The 27,530-nt window shown below is 36.0% G+C and overlaps 1 protein-coding gene and 1 long non-coding RNA gene across 4 annotated transcripts in view; one reads left to right on the top strand and one right to left on the bottom strand.

The window, feature by feature from the left end:
* LOC309474864 (immunoglobulin superfamily member 1) overlaps positions 1-27,530 on the top strand; it is a 278,361-nt gene that overhangs the window by 39,153 nt on the left and 211,678 nt on the right. Inside the window, exon 6 of the mRNA XM_082137481.1 lies at positions 23,232-23,384. Coding sequence (XP_081993607.1) covers positions 23,232-23,384 — 153 coding nt within the window. The remainder of the gene's footprint in view (positions 1-23,231; positions 23,385-27,530) is intronic.
* Positions 804-10,034, bottom strand: LOC309477300. 3 transcript variants are annotated; one of them, XR_014198603.1, is made up of 10 exons: positions 9,632-10,034; positions 3,667-3,864; positions 3,486-3,535; positions 2,995-3,043; positions 2,819-2,890; positions 2,633-2,714; positions 2,339-2,543; positions 2,041-2,196; positions 1,621-1,879; positions 804-1,528 (listed from the first exon to the last, which is right to left on the bottom strand). It is a non-coding gene; the product is annotated as an uncharacterized lncRNA (long non-coding RNA). The 3 variants fall into 3 exon arrangements; XR_014198604.1 differs by lacking the exon at positions 9,632-10,034 and having other exon boundaries at positions 3,667-4,369; XR_014198605.1 differs by lacking the exons at positions 1,621-1,879; positions 9,632-10,034 and having other exon boundaries at positions 3,667-4,365.

Raw genomic sequence — 27,530 nt, 5'->3', positions numbered from 1 at the left:
GGACATCAAGTTTAGCAGCCTAGTAAATCTTTCCTGTTACAAAAGTTTGTCAAATGTGCATGCCATTTTAATCATACAACACTATTATGCATAACTTAACAAGAATCAACAATGAAATGTTATTACATTTTTTACCTTGTGGACGTTTTGGTCTGATGTGCCTGCGTGACATTTCGCCTGTGTTCTCCGCCATCTTGACATTATTTATGTTACATTTTTTTCTCTCCTGACACCACCAGATGGCAGTATAAGTGTCCTCGTTTGTGAAAAACATGTTCCAGTTACACAGAATTAAGTATTATGCCGCACACATCCAAAAATGTGATGTCCACGTATGTGGACACGGGGTCGTAGGAGGTTAAAACATATTATTTTGTATTTCGTTATTACATTATGCTGCCATGCACAGAAATGATTAAAGACACACATCATTGTCTGAAAGCACTAGATGGCCTTGAGAGAGAAACATCCCAGATAGCAATGAGTCGGCGGCCCACCGTCGGCGCTCCGGCGGCAGTAGAAGCGGCAGAACGGCGACATCGCAAACACGTTGGACGGCGCTCCGCCGGCGGCAGCCGCTTTTTAAAAGCGGCAGCCGCCTTCCTACCGCCTTCGTTCCGCGGCCGGCCCGCGGGCCAACCGCCGTCCCGCCGCCTTTATATTGAAGGCGGCCCTTCCGCGGCCCGCCGGAGGCAAGCGCTATTTTCGAGCGATCTGCCGCCGCTTATTCTGGCTATATATAATATTTAATATTTATAGCATGCAGTTTATCAAGAATAATGATTGCTCAAACCAGACAAATATCCATTTGGCATTTTTATTCCACATTTCAAAGTACATTAACTGTCATTTAAACAAGATGTGTCAGATCACTGAAACATAACAGAAAAATAAATAAATCAATATACTAACATGCAGGTTTCTTATTAAATTTTGGTAAAACAAAAAACAAAAACAAAAAACAGCCTTACAAGCAAATTACAACTCTTACAATAATTGTTCATATAAAGAGGACAGCTCTAGGGTGAAAACAATTACCTGTAAACATTATGACAAGTAAAGAGAATACTTGATACAAAATAATGTGCAGGATACCAAATAAATCAAAGTATGACATCACATTTACAAGCCATTTCTAACAATAGGGTAAGTGGTAGTAATTTATAGTAAAGCTCTGGAGTAGAATAGACCATTATAGCTGCAATGCTGACCTGTGGCACAAGGACTTACAAGCATTATTTGAAAAAAGAAAAAAAAGAAAGTAATTTCCACAGTTAGTGAGTATAGTGTGACACTTCTGACTTCTTTAGGGGTCTAGATGTTACTGACTGCAAGATAAAGAAAGGATTCCAGTTGTCAGTGATTCTGGGGTGTCAGTAGTCAGCCTAAGTGGTCGGCTGTGGGTCCCTCTCAGCTGTGCGGTGCCTTTTTCTGCCTTCACGGTCAGATGCTCCTTTCAGGTAACGCGAAACGTTAACCTAGACCGCTTCATCAGTGGCATCCTGGGTTGCCAGGTTCTTCCGGATGGCTAATTTAGAAAATACAGATCTGTCATTTCATTTGAATTGCATGAGGCCATACACATCTACTTAAATATAATAAAAAAAATATCCAACTTACTTTGAACAATGGTCTAAAGCAGTGGTTCTCAATTCCAGTCCTCGTGACCCACTGCTCTGCACATTTTGTATGTCTCCCTTATTTAACAGACCTGAACCAGATCATCAGCTCATTAGGAGAGACTCCATGAACTGAACTGAGTGTGTCAGATAAGAGAGACATACAAAAAGTGCAGAGCAGTGGGTCACGAGGACTGGAATTGAGAACCACTGGTCTAAAGGAACATGTCTCTAAAACATGCTTTATCCCCTACACCAAGCTGAAAATCCAAAAAAGTGTTACAAATTACATTTCTCTGAAGCTTCTCATAAATAAATAAAAAATGTGAAAGGCTAAGGATTCAGACTGTAATATATGCAGTTTACAATCTTAAATTTTACTTTTTAGATTACTCTATGGCGTTATAATCAGCAAACTTACAAATTGTTCCTGGAGCTTTTTATCCTGCTTCAAACTGTTGTCAAGACACGGCAAATCTTCCTGGGTGTGTAGGGGGAGTAACAGATCCCCTGACAGGGATAACTCCAACATCGCCAAACTCTGCAAGACGTCACAGCATAAGGGTCTGATCTGCACCTACAGGGTTTCCCAGAATAAAATAGTCAGTCCTGGTCCCTCAACTACTAAACTATAACATTTATATCTAGGTCTACTACATGTACAGGTAGCCCCAGTGGGAATTAAACCAACAACCACAGGTGCTGTTTGCAAGTTGTACCTGATTGCCCAGTGCAAGCAAACGTCTTCAACATTGTTTGTTGAACTTGCTTCACCTGCTCTTGAAGTAAGCCGCTGTCATCCGAAGCTACAAAATGAAAGGCATATGGTCATTTTGGACTTACATCACACACAAAAAAAGTACAATTTAAGAAACAGTGCAAGTTCTCACCTGCTCGTGCATTACTTTCCCTCAGGGCTTGGTTCTACATTTTAAAAATAAAACAAACAACTAAAGGCACTATTTGCAATACTGTTAAAACACTGGACATTAAGACATAGGGCTAGAATATACCTTCACAGCTGAAAACTTCATGCTTGACACGAGATGCCATTGGAGTACAAGGGCCAACAATAGAGCAATGACTTTCTCCCTCCTATTGATAATCATTGACATGTAAAAATATGTTTGAAGTTATTGCATACATTTAATGAATTGGACTTAAATGTAACACTGAGTTAAGCGCAACGTATTACATACCTCCAGAGTTTTCACCCATATGCTGCCAGGGTAAATTTGCTGCCGGGGGAGTAAAGCTTAGTACTTGATGAGCTGGGGGAGCAAACATAACAGCTTTAATTTCAATGCAGAGTATTGCATATTCAGTAATGAAACAATAATTGAACTGTGCAAAGCTAATGGAATGTACAACACACCTCAACACCTTTCATCCAGAAACTGCTGCAGCGAATCCCATCAAGTGTCCTAGTGAAAAACAGATTATGATTAAAGGATTCATCATCTTAAAGTCAGCATGAAATCAAATTTTACAATTTGTATTTTTATATGTAATATTGTAGTGTTTATGTAAATGATTCATCTGTGCACTTCATTTTTTATTCATGTACCCTTATAATATTTAATCAAATACGTTACCCTTCCCTCCCCCCTCGAAACGACTTCTCTTCTGGTCATGTGCAATGGCGTGAGGGCGTGGCAACTCCCCTCAAACCATTAGTCTGCTATGAGCAGAGATGGAGAGGAGGAGCGCTAGAGTAAAACCCTGCTCCTCTATTCAATATTCCCTTTCACTTGGAAATACGTCACAACACTGGAGAAAAGTCGTTTGTAACTTCCAGTTCATGCCAACTTTAAATAGAAGCAATAGTTTCCAAGACAAAAAAACTTCACAAATAACATCACTTACTTGTACTCAAACTCTTGGCGGATTCTGGATTACTGGGGAGAAACCTGGTTCTAAGAAAGAGGAAACAGAAATTTGATGATAATAATAATGAATGAAAGATTCCGCTATCCACAATAAACAGACAAATAAATTACACAGATGAAATAAAGGAAAATCAAATGTACAAGTCAGACCCATTTACCTGCTCCCTTCATGAACTTAAAATGATGTTTCTCCCAGGTGCTGTGTGGAGGTGTGCAGCGGATGGCTAAATTGTTCCTTTGTCTTTTTTGCAGAGGTTAAATGGGGCAAATGGCACATGCCCTTCGCTGAGCCACTCTTGCGGAACAACTGCAAATGGCAGATCCTCCTTGTTGATAAACTGAACAATGTGAAGCATCTAAAATAGAAGACACATTAGCATAAAGTATACTTTTTGATAAAAAAAAATTCAGGCAAAATCAACAACATTAAAATGCTCACACCTTCGAAAAAGCAGTAATTTTCACAAGTGGATCAACAGAAAACCATGTTCAGACAAACAAAATCATATAAAAAACCTATATACATCGTTATTTTTGTAAGAAAACACCAAAAGTTAAACTAGTCTTTCTAGATGTAAAGTTTGGCTACCTACTGTAGCTAGATACATTTAACATGTAACGTTAGAACATGCTTGAACTCAGTGTGTAAAAAAGGTGAAACAGCATGTGGTAGCGAACACTAATCTAGACTAGCAGCATAATTATGTTTAGTTAGAAAACAACACAAGTTATACTGATCAGTCTTTCTTGTCGTGAAGATTTTGCTAACGTTACCATTCCCACCGTAGTTCAGGAACTGTAACGTTAGTTAATTCGACTGACCAATACTATCTTAAACCACATGTACTCACACTTGTATAAACATACAAAACAGTTAAACATACACTGTAAAAATAAAAGGTGCCTGGAGGAACCTTTTGGGGTTCTTCACTTTGCCACACCGGCGGAACCGTCTGTAGATCCTCTAGGCACCCTTTAAAAAGGGGCGGTTCTCTGAGGAACCACACAGGTTTCCTGAGGAACTCTTATATAAGGCACTGTGTGGAACCACTGTGGGTGCCTCCAGGAACCAAATTTCAATTTTATTTTATTTGTATTAAATTAATTTCATGTTGTTACTATGGTTACCACCATTAACTTCTATTATAATAAACAAACTGAACCAAATACAAAATAAGAATTGTTTATTACATATTTTAGATCCATTTTAATACATACACTTCCATGCACTTGAAAAAAAAAAAGCTAGTAATAGATTAATATCAATGAATACACACACACACAAAAAATAGTATAATACATAAGTAACATGAATAATCAACCATGTGTATACAATAGGCTACACAAGAAAAGACATCTCAACAAAATGCATGGAAAACACATGTTCCATGTAATAAATCAATGTAAAAAATTACAATTTTGACTAATTAAAAATGTCCATCTTCACTTAATTTTAAAACATGTGTTTCAGTCCGCTTGTTAAGTCTGACGTCACTGTTTCCAAGTCCAAAAGCTCTATCAGATGCCAAAAACAAACAACAACCAGTGCTAATATACACTCATTGTGCTGTAATATTCCTGAAAATTAGGATCCTAACCTTTATCTCTATTCCGAAATCTCAGATGGTTAGTTATTCAGCTATTTTGAATCATAAAATGTTTAAGTCTGGGATGCCGTTAGACTGGAGACTGTTATGTACACTATGCCTTTTGAAAAGCTTAAATGTGTGACTTGAATCAACAGTTCCCATAAATGGTTGTTGAGTATTCTCAATATCTAGAAACAAGATAGAGAAAGTAGAAGTAGAGACTTCGACCCGGAAACAGTATTCCTTATGTCACAACAAGCAGAAAACATTTTCCATTTTAACAGAGTTAAGGTGCAGTAAAATTATCTGTTGTTCTGTGAATGTTCACTGGTGAATTCACTCATTTCAATAAGAATCCACACGATCAGCAATTTTGTCTTTTTGCCTGTGTAATTTCACGAAATTCACAAATGTGATGCACCTTTACTCGCTGCAACATAAAATGCAATCAATTATACAATCTTCACAAGGGACACGTGAGGTACTTAACGAGTTAGAAAAGTGAAAAGGTGCATCAGCTTCATTTTCTGTTTGTTTTTCCTCTTTTCTGGTGGATGGTCCAGGCACTTCAGTGATTTTCAGGTCTACAGGAGGATTTTTATTCTTGATCAAACTTGTATTTCAGCTTACCGAGATCCCTGCAAAGTACAAAATTTACTGTTAGTAAGGTTATTAAAGTTATTAAATAATTTCCTCAGCCTTGTGACGTTCCAAACCCGAAAGCAGATCTCAGGCATAATGCAACCCGTCACCATTCAATATCACTGCATGAAACACAAGCATACATTTTTTTTGTAATTCATTCAAACTATTCTTATGTACACTTGTCTAGTTCAATTCAATGCAACAATTTATGTAAAAAATAGTTAAGCTCCAAAAATGTCCCAGAAAAGATCCTAAAAATAGTCAATGAGTTCACAACTCATGTGTTATGGGTTGTGTTGTAAGTCTTATGAAGTCATATAATAGCTTTTTCCTTTTTTTGTCGAAAAAGACTAAACTTTAAGTTATAATTCAGGGTTCAAAATGTCTTATATTCAAATGCATATGATTAAGGTATAGCCTATAAAACAGGGTGTCTACAGATATAAACAAGTTAAATTTAAGACTTTTTAAGACCTTTTTAATGCCACTTTGAATTAAATTTAAGACCAAACCTGTGATGGAAATACACATTATATTACATGCGTATATGTAATATTTAACCTAAGTAATTGAAATAATTTAATATTCACTCAGGGCCTGAATTTCATTTTGGAAAATGGGGGGGAAATCCCCCCTTAGGTGATTCTTATGGGGGGGAATTTTTTATTTGAGGGGGGAGTTTAGACTTTTTTTTTAATTACATGTATCTCGCCTAAATGTATGCTCACTCATCGCATTTTTACAATGGGGTAATTTTGGTCTTAAGAATTTGCACAACACAAGGAAGCTTGATTTCAATCTTTGAATTAAATTGAAAAAAGTAGCACAAATAAATACAATAGAATAAAGATACCAATAAATAGAAATAAGAGAAAAGTTTTTGCTTAGGTCTAACACTAGTATTCAGAAATACTACAGAGACTGAATAAAGTAATCAAATGTAAAATAACACTGGGTAGTATTTTAGTCCTGACTAAATTAAATACATAGGCTATTAATCCTGATTCCTTAAAATGAAAGCTATGGTTTGTTGTTTTGACAACCTAATGAATGACAGACACATATGTCTGCTGTCCCTTTAAGAGCTCGTGCACGGATCCTGTGTTCATTATACGGTCACGTGCGATTTATGCTTATTTAAGCCATAACCGACTGTGTTTAGAGGATACTCACCAAGACCTAAATTAACATAATTTTCGCATGTTTTTGACTGTTAAAGCGATCAAATCCACGAAAAATAACTTTTGTTACCCGCGAGCTGTGTGTGAGGCGGCTTCACTCTATGTATGTGTGAAAAAAAACATCTCTCAGACAGCGCGCAAGTACAGAATAGTTTCAAATCGCGTGAATGTTTAAACTGGTAAAACTTTAAAAGACGTGCAACTGGTAAACTTTAGTTACTCATGATGCAATGCTGGCCCAATTATGCAAGTGACAATTCCGTCTATCCCGACTCCCGAAACCCGAGAGTGTATTATTGCCGCCTGGAGCTCTTAACGAGCTGATAGAAGACCGAAATTCGAGCCCTGCACTACTTGTTTATTGAACTAAAATCAATGTAACATTTGCAATCGTGAGAATATTCAGCAAAATAGCTCCCGTCATGTTATGTTACTTAACTATATCACATGTTATAAATAAAAAAAACTCAACATTTTGAATTTTTACCTCAGTATGTTTCTTCTGGGAGTTTTTTTTTATGTTTGCCGTTATGCTCATTTGTCATAAAATCTATCACAGAGACAAGCAGCGCGAGCCTCAACAGCGTTACCAGAAAAAGCCTACATTAGCATTATCAATAGCTGTTTATGTAATAAAATCTGAATCATTCTCGCGATTCGATGCTTGACTGGTTATTTGACGGATATTAGGTCCGTCAGACTGGAGAAATTTTAGCGGTAACGTGACCAGAAATATTTAAGACCTATCGAATCTGAATTTAAGACATTTTAAGACTTTTTAAGGCCTTTTATTAGGAAAACTTTATTTAAGACATTTTAAGACTTTTTAAGGACCCGCGGCCACCCTGTAAAAAATGTATAGCATTATTAGCTCCAAACCTGTGATATTATTTTTCTGAGTAACATGAATGAGATTTGAGAGCATGAGGGAAGATTTTCAGAGAATAACTTATTAAAAAAGTACACAGTCAAACAATACAATTTCACACAGAGAAAGTTCATAGTAATAAAGTACTTGCATGTGGTGTATAGGTAACTTACTGTAATTCAATGTTGCCTCTGAAATGTTCAGATTATTTTAGAAATGTTCTGGTTGTTCTGGGGAAACAAAAGAACAAAGCTGATTATTCACAACATAATATTTATTGACCAGTAAATGGCTTTAAAATGGTATTTGAGAGAATGAGGGCACCTGTAGTAAGTAAAGTTAGGCTAAACAAAAACAGACCAAACTATATTAACCGGCTTTTGTTATTCATAACAAACGCCAATGACAACAGCAGGAATCAGCTAAATTAGTTAGGCTATCTCAGCAATTTGAAGACACAGTTTTACAGAATATGTTGAATTGAATGACTAAATCAATCTAAGACAATGAGTCAATAATTTCCATTTGTTCATTAACTTACGTTAGACGTAGTTAGCATCGCGGCTATAAAACCTTCATACCAGATACTGTGCAATAAACGAGTGGTAAACACTGTAAAAAAGTAGTAATGTATAATCAATTTAGTTTATATATATGTGTGTTTGAATATAATAGTGAGTAGACTCTGTATTTATATTTATTTGGCGAGTTTACAAACCTTGTAACGGAGAGCCGAACAAACGACGGAAGCTTTGTTGAGAGGACGGAGCCGTTACCCGATGACGTCGATCAGCTGAGCTTTGTTGCGCGCGAGCAGCGCGAGGATCACTGAAGTGACGACAGCAGAGGAATAGCAGCAGTTTCGTGACATAATAAAACTGTTCTCCTCCTGGTTCTTCTTCTTCAAATAATAATTTATGAAGAAGTAGGTAAAAATTATTATTTTATTACTATTATTTATTCAATAATAATTAATGAATTCTTCTTATTAATATTATTATAATTTAGTGTTGTTGTTTAAGGTTTAAATTAATCAACAAAATAGGCCTATAGATACTAAATAAATGTAAGCTACCCAGGTGAAAAAGACGTAGGCTACTGTTAAATGTATTAAAAATGCATTAAAGTATATTTGTATTGTAGGCCTACTAAAAACACACTCAAGTACATTTTTAATAGTAGGCTACGTCTTTTTTCACCTGGGTATGTAGGCTATACTGAATCAAACTTAAGTAGCCTATAATAATAATAATAGGATAATAATATTCTCATTCTGGCCTCACAGAACCATTGGGTTCCTCCAGATGCTGGCTTTAACATAAGAGATCTTCCAGGAACCACTTAAATGTTAAAAGATCTTCCAATAACCCTTTTATCGCATTCAAGTTCCTCTATTTTCCCCCAAAGCACTTCGAGGTCTCATGGTAATGAAAAGGTGACTCCAGAACCTCTGAACTAAATACAAAGTGCTTAAAGGATCCCATAAGTTCCAGCAAGAACCTCAAAGAATGTCAATGCTCCTCCAGTAACCCTACTATAGGAGAAAGAGCTTTGAGGCACTTAAATTACATTTTGAAGTTCCTTGAGTATCCGACAGGATATTTGAGGCTCCTTTAGTTTTTACAGTGTACTTAGAAGAAGAAAAAAACTCAACGCCAGGAAGAAACTAAGTAACGTTAGCCTAGCTATGTCAGAAGCATGGCGGAAACTTTGCAAACAAGGCTAACTTACTTTAGCTTGACTAGTTAGGCAAGAACAGATTTTAAGAAGAAGAACTAAAAACAATGTCAAAAATGAACATATATATATTGCGTTAAACAAAAAGGAAAAATGTACTTACTTAAAAGATCGTATATTTCCTCTCTCCAAATACTGAAACCGTGTGACGAGACGAGTAAATCTGCTTCAGTTTTTTAGGTGCTGCCCCTCTCGACCGGTGGAGGTACTTCTCTGTTTGTGCTTTAACACTTTCTTAAACATTTGTACAGGTCGCAAAACTCGCAATTGCAAACTGCAAAGTAATTCCTTATACATGTAAAAGGTAAAATAAATTAAAAATTGAGCTTGTAAAACAATGAAAGACATAACCACAATTTCCTGGAGTGACAGAGAGACAAAATATTTATAAATATTTCACTTTATCCTTCAGGTCAAAACAGGGATTTTCATGTTTCTCATAGACATTACCATGGTTGCAAATTAATAAAAAAAAATATAAAGCAAACCCAAGATTTTGGCCAAGTTGCAGATGTCTTTCACTGTTCACTGCACTGTAAAAATAAAAGGTGCCTGGAGGAACCTTTTGGGGTTCTTCACTTTGCCACACCGGCGGAACCGTCTGTAGATCCTCTAGGCACCCTTTAAAAAGGGGCGGTTCTCTGAGGAACCACACAGGTTTCCTGAGGAACTCTTATATAAGGCACTGTGTGGAACCACTGTGGGTGCCTCCAGGAACCAAATTTCAATTTGATTGTATTTGTATTAAATTAATTTCATGTTGTTACTATGGTTACCACCATTAACTTCTATTATAATAAACAAAATGAACCAAATACAAAATAAGAATTGTTTATTACATATTTTAGATCCATTTTAATACATACACTTCCATGCACTTGAAAAAAAAAGCTAGTAATAGATTAATATCAATGAATACACACACACACACAAAATAGTATAATACATAAGTAACATGAATAATCAACCATGTACAATAGGCTACACAAGAAAAGACATCTCAACAAAATGCATGGAAAACACATGTTCCATGTAATAAATCAATGTAAAACATTACAATTTTGACTATTTAAAAATGTCCATCTTCACTTAATTTGAAAACATGTGTTTCAGTCCGCTTGTTAAGTCTGACGTCACTGTTTCCAAGTCCAAAAGCTCTATCAGATGCCAAAAACAGACAACAAACAGTGCTAATATACACTCATTGTGCTGTAATATTCCTGAAAATTAGGATCCTAACCTTTATCTCTATTCCGAAATCTCAGATGGTTAGTTATTCAGCTATTTTGAATCATAAAATGTTGAAGTCTGGGATGCCGTGAGACTGGAGACTGAAATGTACACTCTGCCTTTTGAAAAGCTTAAATGTGTGACTTGAATCAACAGTGTTCATAAATGGTTGTTGAGTATTCTCAATATCTAGAAACAAGATAGAGGAAGTAGAAGTAGAGGCTTCGACCCGGAAACAGTATATTCCTTATGTCACAACAAGCAGAAAACATTTTCCATTTTAACAGAGTTAAGGTGCAGTAAAATGATCTGTTGTTCTGTGAATGTTCACTGGTGAATTCAGTCATTTCAATAAGAATCCACACGATCAGCAATTTTGTCTTTTTGCCTGTGTAATTTCACGAAATTCACAAATGTGATGCACCTTTACTCGCTGCAACATAAAATGCAATCAATTATAAAATCTTCACAAGGGACACGTGAGGTACTTAACGAGTTCGAAAAGTGAAAAGGTGCATCAGCTTCATTTTCTGTTTGCTTTTCCTCTTTTCTGGTGGATGGTCCAGGCACTTCAGTGATTTTCAGGTCTACAGGAGGATTTTTATTCTTGATCAAACTTGTATTTCAGCTTACCGAGATCCCTGCAAATTACAAAATTTACTGTTAGTAAGGTTATTAAAGTTATTAAATAATTTCCTCAGCCTTGTGACGTTCCAAACCTGTTTGACTTTCTGTCTGTGGAACCCGAAAGCAGATCTCAGGCATAATGCAACCCATCACCATTCAATATCACTGCATGAAACACAAGCATACATTTTTTTTTGTAATTCATTCAAACTATTCTTATGTACACTTGTCTAGTTCAATTCAATGCAACAATTTATGTAAAAAATAGTTAAGCTCCAAAAATGTCCCAGAAAAGATCCTAAAAATAGTCAATGAGTTCACAACTCATGTGTTATGGGTTGTGTTGTATAAGTCTTCTGAAGTCATATAATAGCTTTTTCCTTTTTTTTGTCGAAAAATACTAAACTTTTAGTTATAATTCAGGGTTCAAATGTCTTATATTCAAATGCATATGATTAAGGTATAGCCTATAAAAAATGCATAGCATTATTAGCTCCAAACCTGTGATATTATTTTTCTGAGTAACATGAATGAGATTTGAGAGCATGAGGGAAGATTTTCAGAGAATAACTTATTAAAAAAGTACACAGTCAAACAATACAATTTCACACAGAGAAAGTTCATAGTAATAAAGTACTTGCATGTGGTGTATAGGTAACTTACTGTAATTCAATGTTGCCTCTGAAATGTTCAGATTATTTTAGAAATGTAACGTTACTGGTTCTTCTGGGGAAACAAAAGAACAAAGCTGATTATTCACAACATAATATTTATTGACCAGTAAATGGCTTTAAAATGGTATTTGAGAGAATGAGGGCACCTGTAGTAAGTAAAGTTAGGCTAAACAAAAACAGACCAAACTATTTTAACCTGCTTTTGTTATTCATAAAAAACGCCAATGACGACAGCAGGAATCAGCTACATTAGTTAGGCTATATCAGCAATTTGAAGACACAGTTTTACAGAATATGTTGAATTGAATGACTAAATCAATCTAAGACAATAAGTCAATAATTTCCATTTGTTCATTAACTTACGTTAGATCAACGTAGTTAGCATCGCGGCTAAAACCTTCATACCAGATACTGTGCAATAAACGAGTGGTAAACACTGTAAAAAAGTAGTAATGTAAAATCAATTTAGTTTATATATATGTGTGTTTGAATATATAGTGAGTAGACTCTGTATTTATATTTATTTGGCGAGTTTACAAACCTTGTAACGGAGAGCCGATCAAACGGCGGAAGCTTTGATGAGAGGACGGAGCCGTTACCCGATGACGTCGATCAGCTGAGCTTTGTTGCGCGCGAGCAGCGCGAGGATCACTGAAGCGACGACAGCAGAGGAATAGCAGCAGTTTCGTGACAGAATAAAACTTTTCTCCTCCTAGTTCTTCTTCTTCAAATAATAATTTATGAAGAAGTAGGTAAAAATTATTATTTTATTACTATTATTTATTCAATAATAATTAATGAATTCTTCTTATTAATATTATTATAATTTAGTATTGTTGTTTAAGGTTTAAATTAATCAACAAAATAGGCCTATAGATAGCCTACTAAATAAATGTAAGCTACCCAGGTGAAAAAGACGTAGGCTACTGTTAAATGTATTAAAAATGCATTAAAGTATATTTGTATTGTAGGCCTATACTAAAAACACTCTCAAGTACATTTTTAATAGTACGTCTTTTTTCACCTGGGTATGTAGGCTATACTGAATCAAACATAAGTAGCCTATAATAATAATAATAATAGGATAATAATATTCTCATTCTGGCCTCACAGAACCATTGGGTTCCTCCAGATGCTGGCTTTAACATAAGAGATCTTCCAGGAACCACTTAAATGTTAAAAGATCTTCCAATAACCCTTTTATCGCATTCAAGTTCCTCTATTTTCCCCCAAAGCACTTCGAGGTCTCATGGTAATGAAAAGGTGACTCCAGAACCTCTGAACTAAATACAAAGTGCTTAAAGGATCCCATAAGTTCCAGCAAGAACCTCAAAGTATGTCAATGCTCCTCCAGTAACCCTACTATAGGAGAAAGAGCTTTGAGGCACTTAAATTACATTTTGAAGTTCCTTGAGTATCCGACAGGATATTTGAGGCTCCTTTAGTTTTTACAGTGTGATTTCAAGCATTGGTGAAAAATCTAACTTCATCCATTTATTCTGCTAAATTGTTCATACCATGAATGAAATATTTATTTTAAAAACTAATCAGAATCAGAAAGATATTTATTGCCAAGTAAGTTTTACAAAAGGAATTCTTTTTGGTCTATTGGTGCATCTCAAATTGTGCATAAATCAAAGAAATGTAAAGAATTGTCACATTAAGTGAATAAAATAATTCTATATATTTTACATATTATCGCTTCAGAGTTTCAAAGTAATTTAAATGTAATTTCCTAAACCTTATCATGGAATCAGAGTCAAATCTGTTATAACCCCTAATGGCTTTGGAGCAACAACAAAAATGTATATAATTCACATAATAATTATAATCGCTTTAAATGTGAAAAGTAGTTAAGATGCTGTCAGTTTCACTCATGGCTGGTCGATTTCAAAGCGGCTTGCCGCCAGCCGGCCGCGGTTCATTTAGACGGCGGCAACCGCCAGAGAGAATGAAGTCGGCGGCCCGGCGGCTGTTCGCCGGCGGCATCTCGCAAGAAATGGGAGTGACGTATTCGGCGGCAAACGCTTCATCGCCGCCAGCGGGACGCACCTATAGCCGACAACTTGGGGCCGGCGGCAAAAAGAAGCCGTGCCGATATTTTTTGCTATCTGGGATCATGTGGAGTTATTTGGTTTTGTATTAATAAATATAGTTTTGTATTAAGTAATAATGAATCAGTAGAAGTGTATAGCCTACATATATTAGAGTAAGAGTAGAGTAAAGGGATTTGTGCTTTTCTTTTAAGCACTTGATTTATAGAAGTGGCAAATTGATAATTCATGTTGTTATTTTTAATAAATAGAAATAAATATAGAACAGATTAATCATATTGCCAATAGACAGTTACATTAATACAAGTTTAGCTGGTTAGTTAAATGATTTGAAATTAAATAGATTTTCACGGGGTGACTTGATGAATAACCAACCGTATTGTTGATTACAAAGGCTAAAAAGCTTAAAAAATAAAATAAATAATTTATATTTCATTGTAGATGGACTTAGTTACCTAGCTTTCCTGGTAGCTTTGTCTGAGAAAATGATTCATAAATCAACCTATCAGTTGACCCTATGTTTACTTTCTTCACTGACAGACAAAAATTAAAAGCCTGTATCAGTCAAAGCTCAGCTTTAGGAGGGGAAAAGACAGAGCAAGATAAAAACAAAGAGAAAAAGAGTGTGATGCTGATGAGGTGAGAAAAAAACAGCTGCCCGCACCAGTGTTGTGTGTAACGCGTTACAAAGTAACGCGTTACAGTAACGTAACTACTTTTTTGGGTAAAAAGTAGTGTAACGCGTTACTACTAAAAATTTGGTAACGAAACGTAGTTCCTTTTTCAATTCGCCGCAACGTTACTTTTCCCATGGATATATTTGACAGCGACACTGCCTCAGCTGCGCGCTTGAGAGAAGAGAACTGTTGAGAACTGAAGAAAACGATTTAAGGCCATTGCACACTCCGAAATTCGCATCCGAAATTTTCGCACGTTAAAAAAAACGTTATGTCAATCACGCTTGCACATTGTCTACGAAACTTTCGTCCGTAATAAAAAAATTCGGATCGGGTTCGATTTTCTGCGTTTTTCGCATCCACAGCCAGTATTTTGAGAGGTTTTTTCACAATTCAGAGCCACCGTACAACTAAAAGCGAACGACAAAATCCACAATGGATTTAGCAGCCAATTCGATCACTAATCATGTATTATTTGGGTATAAAATATAACCTGTATACAGCTGTTCTGTCTGCCCAGCGCTTCCGCCGCCCGCTTGCGTGTGTGTGTGTGTGTGTGTGCCCATACCTTAGACATACTGCCAGTCTCTGTTCAGGATCGATTGGTTCACGGAAATTGGTGGTCTTGTTTTTAATATGTGGCTCCAGTATCGCTAGCAAAGCATCAAACTGTTCCACTGACATTCTGAGGTAAATTTTGAATCGCTCGGGAAAATTTCGCAACTCCTTGATAAGGAGGTGAAACTCTCCTTCCTCTCGGCGCAATCTCACTATTGGGTGGACCCAATATTTCCTCTTTCTTTTTCTCTTTTTAAGAAGAAAGAGGGCAACAAAATCATCCCCACTGCTACCCTTGACGAATACATTTTGTATTTTTTGCGTTTTTTTCCCGCAAAGGTTTAATAAATACGCATCGGACTCAGTGTGCAAGGTTTCTGTGCGTGACGAATTTTAAGGCTGACGAACACGGAAAAACGCATACGAAAATTTCGGACTCGGTGTGCAATGGCCTTTAGTTTCATATTTATGTTTAAATTAAATTAAATAAAAAAATTGCGCAATATATCGGGAGACAAATGGAGTGTGTAGACATGATTTTGACCACTTTATTAAGTTTGTTTTTGTAGAAAACCTGTATTTAAAGTGAATTTCGTTTTGTATTAATTGTATCTTAATTTTAATCAATGTTTTATCAACCAATTGGCTGAATTTAATAAGAAGTAAATTAAAGAAAACTATTTAGTTTCATATTTATGTTTAAATAAAATAAATAAATAAATAATTTAATCTATGTTGATTATATGAAAAGTGAAAAGCGTGAGTAAGATCATAATTTTGTGCAATATATCGGGAGATAAATGGAGTGGGCAGACATGATTTAGACCACTTTATTAAGTTTGTTTTTGTAGAAAGACTTTCTTTAAAACGAATTTCGTTTTGTATTAATTGTATCTTAATTTTAATCAATGTTTTACCAACCAATTAATTGCCTGAATTTAATAAATAAGTAAATATGCAAAATAATCATGACGGCACCAGCGCGTGAACTGGAGCTCCTCTCCATACTGTAAATGAACCGAAACTCATAAGCTACTTGTCTCACAGACCTGAGAAATATATAGAAAGCTTGAATATGTGTACTTTTAAACAAAAAATATTTTTTCTCTCAAAATCTCTTTTTTTTCTCCTACTCCCTTGATAGAGTGAGTCTATGTCTGAAAACTAAGCTTATGTCTTCTATATCATTTTGTCCTGTGTTATCAAGACGCGATTCGCACCGGTGTTAGAGAGCAGGGAAGCTTTATTGGCTGTTGCCGAAATTTAAAGTTCGGTGGATAGGGGAAGCGGAGCGAGAGAAGTGGCGCGAGCACGCGGCTCATCGCGGAGTGTCGCACTCTACCCCATGATGCAGAGCCGGCTGAGAATAAAAGTTGCCGCACACAGCAGCGCCAATGAGAAGGACTTTTTTTCTTTTGAAATTGATACTATTTTTTATAATAAAGAGCACAAAATAATTACCTGTTATGTCCTCCATTGTATAACTTTATGTCTACATATTTAGGAACAGATATTGGGTTCTGCCCAAAGTCAAGCAACATAAAAGTAACGTAAAAGTAACGAGTAACGTAAAAAGTTACTTTCCAAACGGGGTAACTAAGTAAAGTAACGGATTACTTTTTTAAAAAGTAACGAGTAACGAGCAAACACTACTTTTTAAAAGTAACTTCCCCAACACTGGCCCGCACATGGTTTTAAAGCTATTGTCATCCAATTTTTTTGGCCTTCAAAACATCTTAAAATGCACATATGTAGATCAGAGAAATCAAAATTTTCTCGGGGGAGCATGCCCCCAAACCCCCCTAACTACCTCACATTCGGTACCTCAGTGATTATAAAACCGTGCCATATGCATGTTACTGGATGAATGAATGAAACTACTTAATAATGAGCATTAGACCATAAACTAACCTTTTTTTTTTTTTTTTTTTTTACATCATACCCTCATTGGGGGCTGAGCCCCCCTAAAATGAAAATCCTAGAATCGCCCCTGGGTATAGCCATGCTGGGCAACAATGGTCAAATGACCTGCTCTGATCACATGCTGTGGTAATAATAGCTTTGTAGGACTATATTTTGTTTTAATAATTAATAAAATAATAATAATAATAATAATCTGTTAAATTGATTATGTTGATTGATTATTGAAAAAGAATAATATATTGATATATTGATGTTTAATATTTTAATATAGGGCTATTTTCTGTTCCCTTTTTTTCCTGTGTTGTTTAATTAGGTGATTCTAAGTTTAAATATTGATGATTACAAGCTTGGGGGAAGCGCAATTAATTGCAATTAATTACAGAAATTGTGCAATTAATTAGTTAATTTTTTTTAATCGATTCTCAGCCCTAATATATATATATATATATATATATATACTCCTTCCAATTTTGTCTTCTCAGACTGTTTTATAACAATTTAGCCATTATGGGGTATAAATAAAGGGCAATTTTGGCATCATCTCTTATCTATGAGATTAGATAGGCAAGAACATGGCTTAGTTTGAAATGCATGACACTTAAATGCTCACTGGTAGTGGTACCAATGTTTACAAACAGTTAATTTACAGTGATGTCCAATATTCTGAGGCCACTACTGAAAATGCTTCTATTTTCTATTAAATACAAATGTTTTCATTACTTGAATGGAAATGAACACAAATATCAGCACTGTAAAAAAGAAAAAGTTAGTTCAACTCAAATTTTCAAGGCAACCGACTGCACAGAATTTTTGAGTTGAAGATATCAACTTAATTTTTTACGTTTTGAAGAACTACAATTATTAAGTTGCGTCAGCTAAGTTTTTCAAGTTCTGACAACTAAGTTTTTTTAATTCAAGGTACTGGAACTTTCAAGTCTGTAAAAGCTTACTATTTTGAGTTCAGATTACCATCCCCTGTAATAACTTACTATTTTGAGTTTAAATTAACTCAAAAGTTATCCCCCCAACTTTAAATCATCCACTGACAGTAAACCAGTTCATTTATGCATGTTTATTTGAACGACTTTGGCACAAACAGCTTTACAATTCCACAATGTAAACAAGTAATCTTATGCACAAAGCAAATACATCAGGTTTCGGTACCATAATATGGGCAATGTAAACAAGTAATCTTATACCCAAAGCAAATACATCAGGTTTCAGAACCGTAATATGGGCAGTTTTTTTTTTTTTTTTACTTTCCGACTCTTGTTGAGACCTTACAAATAATGCAACATTGCCAAAGATGACCGATAAACAGTTGTATAGTGCCTGCCTAAGTATTAATTCAGAAATGTGTAAATCCCCATCTGAAAAAGCCAAATTATCTGAACTTTGAAATTAGCCAAAAATGCAAACATGCAGGCTATAACAGTAATGGTGAAACACAGCTTGCTTCTACTGAACAATCAATACCGTAGTCTCTTGACAGTAATATGACAGCTACACATACAGTGCTATGCATAAGTTTAGACACCCATGCTAAAGTTGACTAAAAAGAGGAATAAAAAATCATCTTTTGGAAATTGAACTTAATGCCTTAATTAAAAAAATTAAAATCCAACCTTTAAGGACACCAATTTTCTTTGTGAATGAATAATGTATCGTAAATAAATAAATGTTCTTCCTTAAAATACAGGGTGCATAAGTTTGGACACCCCTATGTTAAATTCCCATAGAGGCAGGCAGATTTTTTTTTTTTAAAGGCCAGTTACTTCATGGATCCAGGATACTATGCATCCTGATAAAGTTCCCTTGGCCTTTGGAATTAAAATAGCCCCACATCATCACATAGCCTTCACCATACCTAGAGATTGGCATGGTTTTATTTCAGTTAGCCGAATAGCTGGTTTGAATTGCATTGAGAGATGATCTTATGGAAAGTACTCCATGCCAATCTCTAGGTATGGTGAAGGCTATGTGATGATGTGGGGATATTTTAATTCCAAAGGCCAAGGGAACTTTATCAGGATGCATATTATCCTGGATCCATGAAGTAACTGGCCTTTAAAAAAAAAAAATCTGCCTGTCTCTATGGGAATTTAACATAGGGGTGTCCAGACTTATGCACCCTGTATTTGTACATTTGTACATTTATTTATTTACGATACATTATTCATTCACAAAGAAAATTGGTGTCCTTAAAGGTTGGATTTTTCCAAATTTTTTAAATTAAGGCATTAAGTTCAATTTCCAAAAGATGATTTTTTTTTTATTCCTCTTTTTAGTCAACTTTAGTATGGGTGTCTAAACTTATGCATAGCACTGTAAAAGATTCGTTTTTAGTTTAAAGGGTTAGTTCACCCAAAAATGAAAATTCTGTCAGTAATTACTCACCCTCACGTTGTTCCAACCCCGTAAGACCTTCGTTCATCTTCGGAACACAAATTAAGATATTTTTGATTAAATCTGAGAGCTGGCTCACTCCTCCATAGACTTCTATAGACGTTATAACTTGCTGGACCAGAAAATGCATTAAAGACATCGTTAATATAGTCCAAGCGACTCCAGTGGCTCAATCTTAAGTATATAAAGCGACGAGAATACTTTTTGTGAAAAAAAAGAAAAAAAAAAAGACTTTATTCCACTATTCATTTCCTTCTCTCTGGGCCTCGAGTCTTTTCACGTAGTGTGATAGCACAGCACGTCTGTGTTGTACATCACACGCATCTCACACATGACCAGCGTCGGCCAATAGTGAGCCTACGTGTGACGTACAACACAGACACGCTGCGCTATCACACTACGTGAAAAGACTCGAGGCCCAGAGAGAAGGAAATGAATAGTGGAATAAAGTCGTTATTTTTGTTGTTGTTTTTGCGCACAAAAAGTATTCTCGTCGCTTGATAAACTTAAGATTGAGCCACTGGAGTCGCTTGGACTATATTAACGATGTCTTTAATAACTTTTCTGGGCCAGCAAGTTATAACGTCTATAGAAGTCTATGGAGGAGTGAGACAGCTCTCAGATTTAATCAAAAATATCTTAAATTGTGTTCCAAAGATGAACGAAGGTCTTACGGGGTTGGAACAACATGAGGGTGAGTAAAAGCTCCAGACACGTTGTGAATTTATCTTGTATTTTGGCTGTCCTACAGTGCGATTGGTCAAATGTGACTTTAAGGCGCCAGGTGTTTTAAAAGAACATACACAGTCACTGTAAACACACGGCCAGTAAGCTCCTCTTCCGTGCCTGAGCCGATGGTGCCTAAGCAGACGCTCTTGACTGGCGCTGGCAAAGCTGCAGAAGCGACACTTCATAGAAAACCTAGCACAAAAATAAGAGGAGAAAATGAACACAGTGACATACTTCGCAACCGTTCACGTTAATGCTGTTGAGCTTCAGGGCTAAAACACACAAAGGTAGGGCTGGGTATTGTTCAAAATCTTTCGATCCGGTGCCAATTTCGATACCTCAGTTTCGATACCGGTTCCTAACGATACTTTTTTCGATACCAATTTTATGAAATCCATTTTAACAAGATTACATAACACATTACCTCAGAAAAACTTTGGTTTTATTTTTTCAGTTTGACTCATGCTCCTTAGCCAGTGCACAAAGGAACAAAAAAGCACAAAGGAACAAAAAATTTTTTATAAAGAGCTCATGCTCACCAAAACTGATTTTTTTTTTAAATAAAAAATACAGTAAAACTTGTAATATTGTGAAATAGTATTACAATTTAAAATCTTATTTGAATATATTTCAAAATGTAATTTATTCCTGTGATGTCAAAGCTGAATTTTCAAAATCATTACTTCAGTGTCACATGACCCTTCAGAAATATGAAAACAGTTTGCTGCTTAATATTTAGGAAACTATGATACATTTTTTAATTATTCTTTGATGAATAAAAAATTCAAAAGAACAGCATTTATTTAAAAACGAAATATTTTGTAACATTACACATGTTTTAATGTCACCTTTGATAACTTTAATGCATCCTTACTGAAAAAAAAAAAAAATTCTGACCAACCAACACATTTTTGAAAGGCAGTGTACATTCAGTAGGTTATTATTTATTGCAATATAAGCACTGTCAGAGTGATCAACAAGGTATCTCTTCATTTACCAGTCGAAGACGGAGCAACTTTCTGCTCTTATGTTTACTCCGTGCACTGTCAAGGTCTTCATCATATTTGTGAGTGCGCGCGCGCCTCTCATATGAGTATGTGCGCGGAGAGTTCCGCGCGTCTCGTGTGTGTACTGTAGAGTTTGCGTGTAGGTATCGAAATCTGGAATGAACAACGTCATTTTTCGATACTCGATATATCGAGGCAATTCGGTCGGTACCTAAAAAGTATCGAACTCGGTACCCAGCCCTACACAAAGGTCGCATGCTAGAAGCTATATCTATCTAGTTAACTATCGTATCAAACCGAAGTTTTGCATCACAGTTTTAGCACGTTGGTTCTAACGTTACCTTGGTTGCAGCGCATGGTCGCGAGCAGTTGTCAATGAGCAAAGCAGACGTGCATACAATGCCATCATTCATCGAGAATAACAAACATACCGGCAACACAAATCTTTCAATTAATATGTGGACAATAATTATATTGAGCTTAGCTGTTCAAAATAAGCTAGCTTCTAACCGATTAGCTAGTGGGGGATTTTGTATTGCCATAAACGGCTCGCCTGGTTATGATTTATCGATTTTGTTTCCCGCAATGAAATGTAATACAAATATCAAATGCATATACATATTCATATGATTAGCTTACCTGTTAGAAGGAATGTCTCTCTTCAACAAAGACGTCAGGGAAAGTTACCGCTGGCAGGCATTGTGACAAGATGGCGGACGCAAACTTTCAAACTTTTGAAGGGAGCTCCTGGGAAAATCATTGGAAACCCCGTAGCAGCCGGTTGCCATGACAAATTTCAAATGAGCATGCGCAGATAAGTTGACCACACTCTAACTGGGTGTCAACTACAACTTCAAAATAAAATCAACTCAATTTATTAAATAAGATGAACTTTTCCTCAGAAACGTCTGAAAGTGAGTTCAAGTGGCTTAAAACACATAGTTCAAGTTCCAACTAGCAATTTTATTGTCAGTGAATGCAAAAATCTTAGTAAGGTGAACAATTTTGAGTTGTCGTTTTTACAGTGAGAATGTCTCAGTATTTTGTTCTATTTATTTGCAGGTTAATATAAAAATATACGTATATCTTAGATTTTCAATGTGGTCTCAGACCTTTGGACTTCTGTGCATCAAGCTACACACCAAAGACACTAAACATGAAATAAAAGACACTTTTTATTTGTGTTTACAGGTCTTCTATTGGCACTGACAGAGAACACCGTGATGATCTGTGACCCTGGATTTGCAAGGATAAAGGGAAAGTGTGTAGGTATGGATAAAAAGACTAACATATGATATACAACTCTTTTTCAAGAGCTTTAAGCAATTTTAGGGCTCAACAGGATTTTACTTGGATTGTACGTGTACATTTATACTGGCCCCACAAAAACAAAACAAACAAAAAACAAACAAACACGATAATCAAGTTTTGTTGATATACCGGTAGTTTTATATTAATTTAAAAAAGCTGTAATTAAAAAAATAGCAACAAATTATGTTGCAGATATAGGAAACATTTATGTACTGAATCTGCACTCTTTAATAAACAGTGCTGTGATTATTCATACATTTTCTGTCATTACTACAGATGTAAATGAGTGTTATGCTACTATTACTATACCAAACCTTTGTGGAGAAAATGCAATGTGCACCAATACACATGGAAGTTACTACTGTCAATGTAAAGGAGGGTTCACACCAACTCACAATTTCACACAAGCGGATGGAATTATATGCCAAGGTAAAGAGAGCTTGATGCATCTCATATGACCTCTGTGCAGCAGAAACAACATCTGAATCTCTGTTCTTCTCATTTCAGACATCAATGAATGTGCGGATGGAAGTGCTGTTTGTGGTCCTAATGCAGAATGTGTCAATTATGTAGGAGGTTATTCATGCACATGTGAAGCTGGCTACATTTCCAGCAATGGGAACAAGACATTTATTGCAGGACAAGGAGTTCAGTGTATCGGTAAGAAACTATTAGAGCTATAGACATTGTCTGGTCATCTATTGTGCAACAATGCTTTTGGTCTATAGTTAGAGTTTTCAAGTAACATGTTTTTGTTTATTGTCTGTCCCTAAATTACAGACAGAAATGAATGTGAGGATGATCCCAGTTTATGTGGAATAAATGCAGCATGTCATAACACCCCCGGTGCATTTTACTGCACCTGTGCTGAGGGCTTCAGACTGGAGTCAGGAGAAACTAACTTCACTAATCAAGAAGACAAACCCTGCATGAGTAGGTCCTTTAAAACTGTAAAGTCCAAGTTTTGACACATTGAAACTTCAGATTATTTTTGAGAAATGTAAGATCCTTCTCCAACATGTTGTTTTCATGTTGTTAAAGGTGTATGTGACATTGATAAATCTCTCTGTGGAGGAGGAACCTGCAGAAACAACAAAGACGGCCATGAATGTGTGTGCAAGTCAGGATTCACCAACTATGGTCACAAACAAATGAAATGCACAGGTTAGTGTTCTCTGTTAACCCTCTGAGGTCGAAATACGCGCCCACACGTTTTGCTGGATTTTTTTCACATAGCAGCAACATAAACTTAAATTACTCCGTCATTTATGGTTATACAGAAAAAAGAAATATAAAAAAAGAATCTGTGATATTTCTACTTTTGTATGTGTCCACTTACAATCAAATCAAAACATTGTGCTTTTGTAAAATAAAGAAAATAAACAGGGTGTGCGTTCTGCCTCTCCGTCGCGGTGAACTTTTTTTTCTTGAGCACGTCTATAAACTGAAACATAACTCAGCGAATACTTCTCACACATTTATGAGCCATATACCTTTATACACATTTAAGTGTGTACTTTTAAATGATCGGATTCAAACTGAAAACAAATATTCTCTGTTTAAGTAATTTGTATAAAACCAACAGGATGTCCAGTATCTCAAACGCTTGCTAATTATTTTTTAATTCGACACGCCCACTCGCGCAAAAGTGATTCACATGCAAATCTCCACATGGAACGCGAACGCCCTCGTTACCTCAAACACAAAACACCAAAAAACTTCACAAGTCTCTGCTTTTCGTCGAGTTTGGAAGACACGTCTGAGCTTACATTGGATTTACATCAGAAGAAGAAGAACGCGATTTGAAGACAAGAAAGATGTAAGGTAAGAAATTCTTACTTATTAGTTTATGGTATTGTTGCATAAACTTCACATTGCAGTTGAACTGTTGCTAGATATATGGTGAATATTATACTATTTAGACCCGTGTTTACTGTTAAATACTGTTTGTGGATATCTGCTCAAACATAGATATGTATAACCATAATGTTTAATATTTTGGAGCGCGATCGCGTTTGAATGTAGGCTATCATATTTTGGAGCGCGCTGTGGGTTTTAATGTATCATATTTTGGAGCGCGATTGCGTTTGAAAGGAAAAATGCACCAAACAATAGGCTTTATGTTTTTACTATTATCTCATTTCATATCATCATAACGAATGGAAACATTTGAAGTAACATATGATAATCAATATATTTTTCTCTAGCGTAGTTGTTCTTGAAATCTTTTGGAAGATTTAATTTATTGTTATTATTATTTTATGCAGCACTGCGTAGCCTATGCCTACAAGGCCTATATTCATGTTCATTATATATTGTTGGAAACGTGTGTGTGTGTATTCTGTGAATTTTAAAAAGAAATTTTAACCAGAAAAATCTAAAATCTATTCCCAAAATCGTGCAGCCCTATAGTTTCTCTTGATATCAGTATGTTCACAGTTTTTTTCTTTTTTTTTTTCTTTCAGGGACCAGATGCAACTGAGTCCTGCTGACTTCAGTCTCTGTACATGAACATGGTAAAGTGAAAATCAAACACCTTGGAAATGAAAGGTATGTTTTTAGGAATGGCACAAAGGTCTCTGTCTTTGGATCATTGTTTTCAATGTGCTCTTTTGTCATTTGTATTTTTGGATTGTGTTGTGTTGTAAATAAATCCAAACAATCTAAAAGCCATTCTTTTTTAAATCTCCTCATTCTTTGTGCAAGGTTGCTCTGAATGACAGGGCCTGATCGCTCCTAATAGGGCAGTTAGGGGAGTGTCTTTGTCTTTCTCAGGTGTTAAAAGCTTACATATTCATGAGATGATCACGCCCCTTCGCATATGGCTTTGTCACACAAAACACGTCTTAGAAATTTTAACCCTCTACTGCATAGCGTTGCCCCCAGGCAACGGAAAGTTTTCTTAAGCCCTGTGTTCAGTACATTTTTCTTTAAATGATTGCAACCAATTAGAATGTTTGAAAAAGTATCAAAGAACAGTCCAATAAGGTTTGGGAGTCACTATCAAGCACCATTTGAAGGCGGGACGTCCTTTTCTGACACATGGTCACAGGAGCACATGCCCAGCTGGCATTCGACTGACCTTAAACGTTTAAATGTGGTTGAAATAATGTCAGTTTATGAAAAAACATTAATTCAACGTCAAAACAACGTTGAACACCAAATGGTTGAAATGGTGTTGTTAACTCACTATGGATTCAACATAGAAATATAAATAAAATTTGAGTTGTACGTCAAATCAACATTATTTTTACAACCATGACAAAATCCAACGGTTATCCAACACTGACACCTGACGTTGATTCAACGCTGACTCTACGTTAAAATGCCAGCTGGGTGGTGTGAGATGAAAGCAAGATTATTTGCTTTAGTAATCATATTTAAAATGACATGAACTGTACATAAAAAATATGTGTGTGTGTATGAAGGTGTAGAGAAGCCTTTTGGCAGGTTTTGTGAATTTCTTTTTATTTTGCATGTTCACAAATTCAGTTTTTCTTTTTGTTGCCTCAGGGCAACGTTATGCGATAAGGGGTACTTTTCAAGGATGTCTTGGACAATACCTCACAATGGCAAATAATGTGTTACAAGTAGGGAAGATGTAGGGTTCCTGGGTGCACAGGAACACCCAAAGTCACCAAAGTGACACTAATGTGCAGCATCCACAGTCATGTTAGAACAGAAAGGGGCCATCTACAAACTGTTCCCACAAAGTTGGGAGCATGAAATTGTCCAAATTGTCTTGGTATGCTAAAGCATTAGGAGTTCCTTTCACTGGACCTAATAGTTGGGGGCCTTAAGCACATTTTCGCGCAAATTCATCTAAAAGCGCCAGATTTGGCACAGATGTAGCTCAGGTCATACCGAAATGATTTAGCTAGGGCGCCGGAGCCAGCGACCCTCGGGGCCAAGATGGCGGCCAAATCCAATATGGCCGCCGCCCGAAAAGGGTTCCGGCTTTAACTTTTGAACCACATGAGTTACAAATACAAACTTGATATGTTTTTCAGCTTAATTGATCATGAGAAACACATAGGAATGTTTATATTTATGACCCAGTATATCTGGACCCCTCGATCCTCCAATTCCAATATGGCTGCTGTCCAAAAAAGCAGTTTGGGCTGTAGTATGGGGCCTTACACACCATTGTTCGCGCAAATTCATCTACAAGCACCAAATTTGGCACAGATGTAGCTGAGGGGATACTGAAATGATTTAGCCAGGGCGCCCGAGCCAATGGTCCCTGAGACCAAGATGGCGGCCAAATCCAATATGGCCGCCGCCTGAAAGGGTTTCGGCTATAGCTTTTGAGCCAGATGAGATACAAATACAAACTTGATGTCTATTTTACCTTCTTTGACCATGGGAAACCCATAGGAATACTTACATTTATAATTGGGTATATCAGGACCCCCCAAATTCCCTAAATTCAATATGGCCGCTGTCCGAAAAACGGTTTTGACTACAAATTTTGAACCAAATGCGCTACAAATGAGGATGTGGTGTCTATGTTATGTTTATTGACCACAGGAAGTCCATTGGCATATTTATATTTATGCTTGTGTAAGTCTGGAACCTGTATTCTTTTCAAGACTGTGGTTGAAAATCCTTTTTTTTTTTACCACAACTTTGAAGGTTATTCTCAATGTTGATTCATTTCCTTATAAAAGTTAAATGGTTTTCAGTGTACCACAGGTGAATACATTTCAAAGTGTAATCATATAAGAAAGAATAAGACACAATTATTATTGCAAGGCAATATTTATATTATGTTAAATTGTTAAAATAATAATATAGTCAATTTTT

Source organism: Leuciscus leuciscus, assembly GCF_965113295.1.
Source record: "Leuciscus leuciscus genome assembly, chromosome: 1".
Taxonomy (NCBI): Eukaryota; Metazoa; Chordata; class Actinopteri; order Cypriniformes; family Leuciscidae; genus Leuciscus; species Leuciscus leuciscus.
This window is presented reverse-complemented; position numbering and strand designations above follow the sequence as displayed.